This window comes from Eupeodes corollae, chromosome 3, assembly GCF_945859685.1.
Source record: "Eupeodes corollae chromosome 3, idEupCoro1.1, whole genome shotgun sequence".
Lineage (NCBI taxonomy): Eukaryota > Metazoa > Arthropoda > Insecta > Diptera > Syrphidae > Eupeodes > Eupeodes corollae.
In genome coordinates this window covers 134931288-134944140 of record NC_079149.1, presented here as the reverse complement: position 1 = coordinate 134944140, position 12853 = coordinate 134931288, and the positions used below count along the sequence as shown (strand labels likewise).

Below are 12853 nucleotides of genomic sequence, written 5' to 3'. Positions count from 1 at the left end.
ATAATGAGTTTCTTCAAAACTTGTCAAACAATAAAACTATATAAAGGATTTACCAATAAGAGGTTTTATTTTGGGCAGCGCCACTTTAAAAGCTAACTTTTTTGACATTTGACAAGCAAAAACTACGCCATATTTAAAAATGGAACGATACACTTCTCAACAACACTTTGAACTTGTTCAAAACTGAAGCATTTTTTGGGTCGTCGCTTCCTCGTGAAGAACTCTAAGCTGAGGTAGCCATTTGGCTAATATTGTTTTCCATTGACATAATTTCCAACATGAGTTGATTTCTCTTTAATAAATATATTGGAAGCTTAAAATTTTGTGATTGGGCAGGTTCAGACAACTGAAGGGACTTCATTTGCAGTCAACTGGATTCCTTGAACGTACATTTTGACCAAGGCAACTTGCAAGTTTTCAAGTGTCATACATTTCAAACTTGGAACTTTACTTCACTAACTTCTTTCAGGCACGTTTCAAGTCCATTACGATTTGTATTTTATGTTGTAAAGAAATATTAATCATTTCGTTTCCAATTTGACGAGAAACCCTTTTACACGAAAAAAAAAATCGTAGATTAATAAAGTTCAACTTTCAGTCAAATACAAAAAACATGATCGATTGTCATTCTGACATAAATTGACTTGACTTGATTGTTAGGGAGATTTTTCTTGACTAATTTTCCAGTCAAGTTTCCAATAGAGTTGCATGAATTGGAGGCAATTTTTTGACAGCTGGCCAATCAGGTGCTAAAAACTTGCCTTACTTTGAAGTCCCTTATGTCGCCTGAACCTGCCCATTATCATAAGAAGTCTTAAACCAAAATATGAATAAGTAACATTTGACAAACAGAAGCTACAATACGTGAAACTGTTAAAATTTACAACACAAAAAGTTAACATTTTGGAGTCGAAGCTCGCAAAATGAAACTTCAAAGTTTATGGCTTTCTTTTCACAATAAAATAAACATCTATTCATTTCTCTTAAAAATATTAGAGTCTTTTAATAAATAAAACCATTTACACTCTTGCAAAAAATCTTAAGAACACAATCAAATTGAAGCAATATTTCTTTGAACATTTTTTGAACTATTCCCAAATAACTTTGCATTCAAATATTCAAATTCGTTTATTTGTTTTCTTCTTCTTCCAGAGACATTGCGACGACATCTATAAAAATAGGTTGATACCACGGACAAAAATACTTCTTTTTTTTAAGTAGAATGGATCAACCGCTTATTGTCCAAGCTGAATACTCATTCAAGGGTGGAAACAATGATGAGTTATGTTTCCAAAAAGGCGATCTTATTACAGTTACCCAACGCGAAGAGGGTGGCTGGTGGGAGGGAACACTTAACGATAAGACTGGCTGGTTTCCCAGCAATTATGTTATTGAATATAAAGCACCATTACCACCATCCGAAACGATACGTCCGCCTGAAGAAATTCAAGAATATCGTTCGGTTGTGTTAAAGGATTTATTAGATAGTGAAAAGGCTCATGTGGCCGAAATCCAGGGATTACTGGAGAATTTCCTAGAGCCGCTTCAAAATACACAAATGTAAGTTATTCTATTAATTCCAATCCAACAACAATTACATACTTAACTTATTTCATTTTTCTTCAAATAGTTTAACAAATGATGAATACGCTCAATTAATGTGCAATTTTGTGGAGGTTGTGAAAACACACGATGAGTTGTTGAGCAGTTTAGAAGAATGCAACGATCGTGTGGGGAAATTATTTCTAACCAAAGCTCCTATCATGAAATCTGTTCATCAAGCATATTGTGCAGCTCATCCTAGAGCTATTGTTATCCTTGATAAGCACAAGTAAGTAGACATTTAGAGTTTTATACCACAACTTCTAAATTCATATTGTTTTTTTTACTAATAGAGATGATCTTGAAAAATATATGGAACGTCAAGGAGCAGCATCTCCAGGTCTGCTAGTTCTAACAACGGGTTTGTCGAAACCATTTAGGCGATTAGATAAATACTCAGCAATGTTGCAAGAATTAGAGAGGCATATGGAGAGTAGCCATCCAGATCGAGGAGATACTCAACGCAGTGTAGCTGTTTACAAGGACATTGCTGTAATACGTTTACAAAATGTTTCAATTAAATTTATCTGAAAAATAACGTTTGTTTTTAGGCTACTTGCTCTGCAACACGAAGGCAAAAGGAATTAGAATTGCAAGTGCTCACTGGGCCTGTTAGGGGCTGGCAAGGACAGGAGCTGAGTACGTTAGGTATGATACTTCTTATAACCTTCCTTCAAATCATCTATTGAAAAGAAGATCGGACGTTTTCTATTTATTTCTTTCGTTCCTAAGTTTGAGCTTTAAAAAAAGATTATCAATATTTTAATAAACCATTTTTTTTAGGTGATATAATCCATATGGGAAGTGTGGCTGTCGGAGCCGACCATAGAGATCGTTATTTTGTTCTTTTCCCACAAACTCTCCTCATACTCAGCGTTAGTCAAAGGATGAGTGCCTTCATTTATGAGGTAAGACTGGGAACTAAAGCCCTGGAACATACATAAGTTTATTTATTTTGCAAATATTTTCTTTCAGGGAAAACTACCGCTCACAAATATAGTTGTGAATCGTTTAGAAGATACTGAGACTTTCAAAAATGCCTTCGAAATAAGTGGTCCGCTTATTGAGCGCATTGTAGCCGTGTGCCAGGGACCCAACGAAGCGAATCGTTGGGTTGACCTTCTTAATGGAGCTAATCCCACATTGCCAATTAGTATCAAACGGAATACCAGTAATTCATCGATGAACGCACCTCAACCACCTTCTCACGTAAGTTTTTTCTGAAGTCTTAAATATTTAAAAATTAGTTTTTGTTCAAATTAATAAAATTTTCTATTATCTGTGCATTAGTCACCTCCTTATGTTCTTGATTCACGCGGCTACTGCGCACGTTTCTCTCTGTGCGCCTATCAGATTGGCTCGCCAAATTTTCGTTTAACACTTCCGCCAAAAAATTATCCTCCCACAGCACCGTATGCGAATTTAAGTGCTCATTTTTGGCAGCTCGTAAAACAGGGTATGCTCCGAAGGTCGCTGGTTCGGGTACTCTTGTACCCAGAAGCAAGACTGAGTGTCGATTTGGAGCAGATCACACTGAGGAGGAAACAAATGTCGACAGCTTTTGTTTCGGAAGATAGATCGACTTTATCGCGACAAGATGCATTTGAGTTACCCACTGACTCGGAAAGTGATGGAGGTTCGTGTGGCAGTGATCCTTTCGAGTTTATCAAATTTTATACCCGAAAAGTTGACTCTTTCGGAGCTACAGATACATTTATTGATCATGGATCGCTGATTGAGGATTCTTCGAAAATGCCATCGAAGAGGCATTGTTCTACTTTGAATCTCATTAATCTCAACTCTGGCAGTTCAACTGATATTTCTCCTGGACAGAAAGATTCGCTGATAATTGGCTCGAAAGCAGTTAGAGCCCTAAATAGAATGTCTTCCGATAGGAGTGTGATAAATTATACGTCTAGTGCCCGTTTGAACCTCGGAAAGGTGAGGCATCTCATTTCGGAAAATTCCGAGACATCATCTTATGATGGGAGAATTGGAGGAACCTATGTAGGGTGCGAAGATCTTGCGAATATGGACGACGAAGCTGAGATAAAGCTGAACAATCCAGTTGCCCACCAGCAGGTCCCGAGTTCTCCGACTGAACGTCATAGTATGCCGAATTTATTTGTTGACAATCGATTCAACCGAACGGACAGAACACAAATCTGTGTGCCGACTTATCATGTGCGAGAGGGAAGCCTTGACCGGCAAGACAGGCGAAGAGAAGAAGTAGTTTATGATGAGGATGAAAACTCAGTAGCGACACATTCCAGTTCATTGGATCTCCCGGCGGTAATGCCAGCTCCAGATAGTATTACGGCGCAACTTCTGTACAACATGGATGGTACTTTACAGCCAGAAAACCAAAGGTTGAGTCTGTCTCGCGAAGTTTCACCCTTTAAGAAACATTCTCTTAATTCTGACAAAAAGATCTCTGGGCCTTCTACAAGTGGAAAACCACCACTGGGCCGATCCGCATCAATGCGACGATGCATCAGCTATCAATATGTGCAAATGGCTAATCCTGATGCACAAAGGAAATCATCTCCACCTCAAAGAACGAACACAACTTCATCAGGTGGAAAGTGCAAATGTTGTGAGAGTTCCCAATGTCCTAGTCCTCGATCCAGTGATTCAGGGATGGCTGGCAGTTGTACAATTTCCTCACCTGACCACCCACTCAACAATACCGATGAATATTATCCTCATCCTGATGAGAGAGCTCTTAGCCACTCCCAATCAAATGGAGATTTATCTAGATTCGATGTCTGCGGTATGTTTCGCAATAAATTCCTAACCCAGGATGACGATGATGACGACGAGAGAGGCGAGAGAGATGTCCAGACGAAGAATCCTAATGCTCGACCACCAGTCCAAATCCATACCAAAAGCATTTTTATTGGCAGAAGACCAATTACAGAAACCTTTCCTACCAATGGTAGCGACAATCAGGACGAGGTCACTGAAATCGATGAAGATAACCAAGGAATGTTTCGGAGCGGAATGTACGCGCATTGGTGGAAAAAGGAAAAACTTCCAAATGCTGTTATCCGCGGAATTGTGCGGGCACAGAGAAAAGAACCAAGTATTGATTCCGCAGGCAGTTGCTCGTGCTGTTACGGCACAAGATGTTGTTCCAGGTGCCAAGATTTTTCAGCAACACCGACAACAGCTTCATCGTCGTCATCCTTATCGGCGGCAGGTTGTCCCATCTGCAATAGTGCTCGATCAGCGTTTGTTGCTGCGACGACAGCGAGTGCGTCTGCTGCCGTCGAAGGCGGCTTTGGCAGCAGTTTGGGCTCAGGCAAGCGAAGTGTGCACGTTTTTTGATTTTCAATATTTTTTTTCTTTATATTCTCGTTTTTATAGATCTCACCATCAAAGAAATGGATGGTTTATTTGTCAAATTGACTTAAAATATTTTTAGGGTCCTAAAAAATAAAGCGTCTAAAGTTGTAGAAAAAAACCTAAACTTTGTGGATGTTGATATATTTTTGTATGGTTTTTGAAACCATCATTTTTATTAAGGAAAGATTTCTTAAATAAAATAAAATAGGATTTCAGATAGAGTTACCCCTCAATTTTGTTATATTTTGAGAATGTTTTTTAACAAAGAAGTCTCCTTGACAAATAAATTATTCATTGGATATTATTATTTGTTCTCTGTTACTAAATCTTGTGTTGTTCTTTTTTATTTGTTTTATTTTTGTTTTAAGCTTTTTTAGCAACAATTGCAAAGTGGCACGGAGAAAAAAAAAACAAACTCAAAAACAATAAAGAATCAAAACTAAACTGCTTCAATTCGCAGAATGCTTGTCCGTCCTTGTTAATATATAAATCACGATATAAAAACAAAACCACTTAAAAAAAAGCTCTCTTAGCTGCCTAAATCATCCATCTATTCGAGCAAATCTTTTAAAAATCAAATCAAGAATATTAAGTTCAAAATTTAACCAAACGCCATTTCTCATCGCATTGCCTGAGCCCTTTAATCTATTTTCTCAATATGCATTTTTAATTATTGTTAAGTTTAACTATACAATATTTTATTTTTGTCCTTTATTTATAAATCTCGGACTTGCAGAAAATCAAATGGTCACAATAAATTGCACCGAACATCGCATATATTTGACTTTAACTAACACAAAACAAGAATAATTTAGATTTATTTTTCAGCTGCAAATGTAAAAGCCTGATGCAATTTTCTTTTAGTTTAACAATTTTAAGGAAATAAAAGTTGTTTTATTTTATGCACACAATTTTAAAGATGGTTTGGTGTTTTTTGTTTGCTTTTTTTTAATTTACAGATGTCACCGCCAGCCAACTTGGGATTCGGTCATTCGAATCTGCGAACAACACCTCCAATACATCAACAGTCACTACACAAACGGAGCCTGTCCTTCAATCATCATCTGAGCTACAATCAATATCACACTCCCACTCAGCATCCACCTCATCATCAACATCTACCCCCTCTAAGTCAGCAAAATCATCTTCTGGGCCTCGGCCACAAATCAAATTTAGTCCAGACATCGAACAGTATTTCCAAGATGACAAATACGGCCGCTATGGGGGCGGCAGCCGGAGCAGTCCCGGTGGCAAGTCATCAGGGAATGGTGCCAAGCGGAAGGATCGGAAGCATAAAAGGTAAATAAAAACAATTAAAATACCTTCAAATAAATGTTTTATGTATGCTTTTTTTTTAATAGCTAACTGGAGCATAACGAACCTTCGGCCGGCACCACCACTTCGTCCAAATTTGCTTAACAATCAGACATCAACGACTGGTGGTAGCTCAAACGCCTTATCTAGCTATTGCAACAGTCGTAAAAATCAACCAAATTTTGAAGAGGATGCACTTGTATTACGTGTCATTGAAGCTTATTGTGCTGCCTACCAAAACAATGCAAGGAACACCATTCACTCAGGTAAATACCCAACAACAACAACCACCACAAAAATATCATTACCACCTCCATTGAAGTTCTTGTCTTGAGTTCTTGTTGTGGTTCTTTAAAAAAAGTTAAAACAACCAAAAACTTTCTATTTAATTTAGTTTTATTTAAAAAAAAAATGATTATTAATTGGGTTTTGCTGAATTTCTCTGCATCCGTAAGATTAGTTTGTTAGTTATAATTTATAAATAAATTAATAATTGGATAACTTTAAATTTAAAATTAAACCAAAAAACACCACTGTACAAATGTGTTAAACAAATAAAAATTAACGCTGGATCTAATGAATGCATATTACCAAAAATCCTCTAATATAAGATTATTTCTTTTATTTTTTATTTGCAACAACTAAAACAATTAATATTATTATTTATTATTAATTTTGTTAATTTTATTATTAAACATTTTATATATTAAAAAATCAACAAAAAAAACTCCTTCAGCTGATTAATGAATTTTTTTCTAAGTTTAAAAGAATTTGATTTCTTGGAACCTATGGAATACATTCATCCTAGACCTAGATCATGTCCATACCAACATCACACGCCAACAGCAAACAAACAACACACATTTTATGCCCATTTTGTGCTTCATATTCTTCATCGCTTTCACATAGATTATGTCCTTGAATTCTAATATGTTTCAAAAATAAGCATCCATCTTAAAAAAACACATCAAAAGATTTTGGTCATGGATTGACCATCTTCACCACTTCCCATTCCAACGTAACATTTTTTACGTAGTTCATCCCGTTCGCGTAACACAAAAATAAAAATAAAAACCATCAGAAAGAAAATTGTCGTTGTCTTGTGTTATGTCCTTGTTCTCTCTTGCTCTCTCTCTTCTTTCTCCTTTTTTCTTTGTCTGTTTGTTTTTCTATTTCATTCTCACACTTTAGCCCTACAACCCTGGACACCATGTTTGCCCATACGAGGAGGAAAATTGAAAACCAGTAAACCATTTTCCACCTCCAACCCACAGCTGCCATTTCTCTGCAACAGCGGTGGCACTTCTTATACAAATTCAGCCGCGCAGGCCCAACAAAATTCTACCAATAGTCTGAACTCGTCGTACATTTGGCGCGAGGCTAGTCCAAATAATTTTAACATGTATTCGACGTCGGTATCGTCGCTGAATACTGCTTATCGGTACTCGCTGAGCGGCACATGCGGAGTCAATCAAAATAACACTCCCTCACCGGCTGAATACAGAGCCATGTCAGAGGAGCGTGCCACAAGAAAGACGCTGAATAGGTTCAAAACTGGCTCGGGATATGACAATATATTCATGACACCACTGTTGCCCCGAAAGAATAAGCAACAGTTGAAAAATTTTAAGAATGCCTATCAAACGCACCAACGCACTCCACCACCGCTAAGTCGAAATCATTCCGCTGAGGAGAAACAAGCTGAAAAATACCCCTCGCCGGGACTCTACGACAGAAGACTGAATCGATCCTTCGAGACACCACAACAGGGTTATATGAAACAATCAACACTGCGTAGAAGTACACCACACTTGGCCGGAGATGATGGTGCAACCGATACCGATAGTCAGCGGCATTCAGCAACATGGTGTTGTGGAAATTTCGTTATGAAACAGTGGCGGAAAATAAACAATTACTGATTTTTAAAGAAAATTGATTAGTTTTTTTTTCTCTTTTAATTGTAAAAAACTAATTCAGCTGAGCTGAATTAGAATTTTTATATAAAATTAATCAAATCAAAATTGAATGCGAGCAAGAAATCATAACGAAATCATTTTACTAAGCAACTGAAAGTGAGCTTTAATATTTTTATTTTGTAATAAATTTTACTTTCAACTTTGTGAACTTTTGTTCCAAATTAAAAAACAAACTAACCAAATTTTCGTCGACGAAGTAAAGTTAAAAGTACATTTAAATTAAATAAATTATTACATTGCATGTGTAAAAAATTTAAGTTTATACAAAAATGTATATTAAGTATTTATGCCTAGACATCATATTAATTCAGCTGAGCTGAATATAAGTTTTAAAACTTAAAATCATATAAATTTCGAGTAGTTAGGTACGATACGACGAGTTTAACATAATAAGGATACAAATTTATAAGGGAACTCGCTGGCGTCTCTTGATTTTTATCATCATTTTTTTACATGATATTAAGCGTCTTTTAGAATTATTGTAATTTAAAGAATAAACAAAAAAACAATGTGCTGTTTCTTTATATAATTAACCCTGTGATGTTTAAATGAAGAAAACTAAACAAAAATCGATTACGAATAATATTACGAAATTTATGGAAACAAAAATAATATAATTATGCGTAGAAACTTATATCCAACATTTTTTTTTTTTTGACTTAAACCGAAACACGACTTTTTAAAAAGATGATAATAAATAAATTCTAGAATTAAGTTAGTAAGTTAAATAAATACAAACAAAGAAATAAATAAACTAAATCTAGTTGCTTTTTTGGCTATAAATTAATATGCATATGAGTCCATTTTTTGTTAGCAAGCATTTTAAGATATTAAACACAAAACAGTGCAACTTTTTTAAATTATTATGATATTTTATATTTATTGTTGTATATAAATATTTTTTCAATGAAAATAATTATATATATATATATTATATAGCACAAACAAACTAAAGCAAAAATCAACTCTATAGAAACAATAAGCCGTCGTCAATATTTTCCTTAGTTCAATTACTGCAATTCAAATTCAAACTCTGCAAAGAACACATCCAAATAAATAAATATATTAATATAACTACAACTAAATTGTTTATCAAATGCAGATGCCATAATTATACTATATATATACAAATAAATTATATAAAATTAGGTATTTAAGAAATAAGATTTTTTTTTTATAAAATCAAACTATAATCGTGTAAGAAAACTAAATATAAGGAAATATATTTATTAAATTAAATTAATGTTAAAGAGTAAACATTTTTGTTTTGTATTAAAAAAAATAATATTTATTTTCACACATGAGAGCAAAATAATTCGTTTTCATTTATTATTATTTTAATTTTTGTTTTGTTAATTTTAATTACCTCATAAAACTCTTGTCTCACATCACTCAAATCAGCTGAATACATTATCCAGGCAACAATATTATTATTATTTTAATTTTATACTAAACATTCACTTTTGTTTAATAATTTATTTTTATTTCTATAATTATTTTGTTTGTAAATTGTTTTAGTTGTACAACTCAAAAAAAATAATAATTGGCTTAGCAACAATTATTATTATTATTTAATATTATTATTATTATTTATTATTTTGCATCTTGATATTGTAGTTTTTGGAAAGCGAAACAAAAATAGAATAGTTTGTTTTATGTTGGTTTCTGAGTGTAGTTTTGTTTTATTGTTAGAGTTACATAATTAAATAAAGGGTGATGCTTATGATTTTAATACTAACTTGGAAAAATGATTGGTAGATAATTGGTCAGACTTTAGAAACGACATTATTTGAATGTTTTTTTTTTAGAATTTTGTTGAATGCAAATATACACTTTTTATATACATCCGCTGGGCAACAAAATTAAGTTTGTTTTCTGCTACACAAATAAAACAATATTGTTCTGAAAGATTTTGTTGCCTCCCTCTATTAGCGACCAGTTATAGTTATCATTGGTTTTCATCACTAAAACCAATCATTGGAATCGTTTTCTGTCATTGAAAAAAAAATTCCTGATTAAAAGCCACACTTAATTACTTACTTAAGGTGGCGCTACAGTGTTTACTAGGGCCTCACCCAACAAACTTCTCCATCTAGCTCGGCCCCTAGCTAGATCACTTTCCACTTGTGCGCGCCACCTGATCCGCGGTCTTCCTCTACTGTTCTATCTCATGGGTGTGGATTCGAAGACTTTCCGTGACCCAGCCATCTTAGTCGTTGAATTTTACCCTTCTGGATTAGTCTACGTGTCTGCAGAGCCCGTACAGCTCGTCGTTCCATCTTCTCCTCCACGGGACCGTAGATCACACATATTCTGCGTTTGATATCAGCGCTGGTATTTTTTTCTGCGTTTACAGCGGAGCCTAGGTAGACGAAGTCCTTGACTACCTGAACACGCTTTTTGATAAAATAGAATCAGCTGTTCACAGAAAAATGAATTTCATTCCAGTATCAGTGTAAAGTTTGTATTTCTAATCAAAAGGAAACGCAGTCAAACATACATTCAAAAAATGTATCGGATGCGCGTTCAATGATAGCTATAACTGGCCGCTAAAATCAGACTTTCGAAACGTGTGTAACTCTTTTAAAATTTCCCAAAAATCAAGAAGATAATGCGGTGCTTTTAAGGCTATCATAAAACACAACATATGTAGTTCTTTACAAAAAATTATAAGATGATTTGTCAAAACTTTCAAAATCTTTTTTAATGTTATGGTGTAAGAAAATACATTTAAAGTTTATTTTTGGTGCTGATTCTGAACTCCACTTAAGGCTTTATGCTCAAATTTAAGAATATTCGGTTCCAACATTAATTTTATATTTTTTTCAAATATATTTTCAATACCTTATTATCATGTTAAGACGACGAATTAGTTTTAAAAACAAAAAAAAAACGACTTTAACTTTTCTGTTAAAAACCGTTTTATCATAAATGCTTCAGGGTTCCGTTGAGCATTTTTTAAAAAAGCTAATAAGCTACGTACTAAAAATATCGAAAGTTCGACGAAAGAAAACATTTTTGAAATCACAAATTTCGCAAATTCGTTTTCCATGTTAACATCAAAAGCTAATTTTTTTTGCAAAAAGAGGTGCTAATCTATTTGAATTCGGAAGTGCACCCCTCCTTATTTGACAACATAGCGGATTTCCCAAACTTGCGATTCGCTTTTCGTAACAAGGGCACTATAATGAGTTTTTGTTGAAGCTATAATCGAACTTTAGTCTCTTAAAAACCATAGAAACAGTATAATTCGATTGCCAGGACAAAAACCTTGTTTACCAGTGAAATTTGTCCTGTATTGTGAACTTTAAAGAAAGACACATTTAAACTAAAATTTTTAGTTTAGCTTTTGAATTTATTCCTGGAAGTTAAATAGTTTTGAGAGAATAAGTTTATATATATTTTTTATTATAAAGTTTGAGCTTTGACATTATGTGTGAAATACTACATCATTTAAAGAACCACCAGGCGAATTTTTGCAAGCATCGACTATTTTGAGCTAATTTTCGACCTTTGTTTGTTCTTTGAGCTAGACTTTATATGCATGTATGTAGGTGTAAATGAAAAAAATATGCAATAATGTGCCGTAAGACAGTCCTAATTCTTGAGAACGACGAGAAATTGACACATTCTGGCCTTGGTCAACACTTACAGCAGCGATATTTTCAGTGGTACTAGAGAAACGATTATGCACAGACCTTACTATATCTGTAGCCAATCCAATCTCTTTAAATTTCCTCACAATTTTGCCAATTGTTTGCGTAGTTGGACGATTATGTAAACCATAATTTCCTCTTAAGGCTCAATATGTAGCTGTGTCAGAATCACCATTTTTGTAGTAAGTTTTAACTTTTTCTTAAATGTCAGACTTTAAACTAAAAAAAAAAAAAAGAATTTGTTTAACAACTTAGTTTGACAGATATCGAATTCCAGCCCCATACTTTTGAAATCGCAAAATGGATAACCCGTTATATATATAAAACTTTACAAAAACTTTATGTCAAAGTTGTTACGTTTTTTAAGCTTGAGAAAAGAGATCATTTGAATCTTATCTTAGGTAATAAAATCACTTTTGTTAATATAAATAGAAACATAGAAAACAAACCATAACTCTAGTCACTTCACCATCAATTTTTTTTTTTAATCAGGTTTAAAGATACCAATTTTTAATCTTTTTTGAAGACTTAGGCACCAGTTGTAGCTATCATTAGAAATGTGTTGAAAAAAATGTTTGATTAAAATCCACCGAAAAATTTTTACTAACAGAAATCTGTCATTGGAATTGTGTGAAATTGTAACACAAATCAGTGGAATAATTCGTTACACTTTTGTCAGCTGTTGAGGAAAATGAATTTCGGTCCGCAAAATAGAAAGATACATTTTTTAGAGAAAAACAAAAATCGTAATTACACTTTTTTTTCTCAAATAATATTCTTTATGTGATTTCTGATCGATCAGTATAAAATTTTCATTTCTAATCAAAGGGAAACACCGTCAAATATCGATTCCAAAATTTGTCCGGATCGATTTCAATGATAGCTATAACTGGTCCCTCCATTATCGGTAGAAAGAATTAAAGTAGCCAATTTTGAAATAACTACAATTTCGACCCA

General features: G+C 34.0%; 1 protein-coding gene across 5 annotated transcripts in view; it reads left to right on the top strand.

Annotated features, from left to right (window-relative positions):
- The window catches only part of LOC129949011 (rho guanine nucleotide exchange factor 7), a 57020-nt gene that overhangs the window by 42779 nt on the left and 1388 nt on the right, over window positions 1-12853 (top strand). For 2 of the 5 annotated variants that reach the window (XM_056060198.1, XM_056060199.1), the window contains exons 2-10: window positions 1153-1560; window positions 1631-1831; window positions 1896-2094; window positions 2154-2250; window positions 2386-2510; window positions 2578-2811; window positions 2893-4906; window positions 5910-6249; window positions 6312-6452. In XM_056060198.1, coding sequence (XP_055916173.1) covers window positions 1223-1560; window positions 1631-1831; window positions 1896-2094; window positions 2154-2250; window positions 2386-2510; window positions 2578-2811; window positions 2893-4906; window positions 5910-6249; window positions 6312-6315 — 3552 coding nt within the window. In that variant the 5' untranslated portion in view covers window positions 1153-1222 and the 3' untranslated portion in view covers window positions 6316-6452. Of the gene's footprint in view, window positions 1-1152; window positions 1561-1630; window positions 1832-1895; window positions 2095-2153; window positions 2251-2385; window positions 2511-2577; window positions 2812-2892; window positions 4907-5909; window positions 6250-6311; window positions 6531-7455; window positions 9766-12853 lie in introns of those variants that run through there. The other 3 variants (XM_056060200.1, XM_056060201.1, XM_056060202.1) reach the window with 3 other exon arrangements.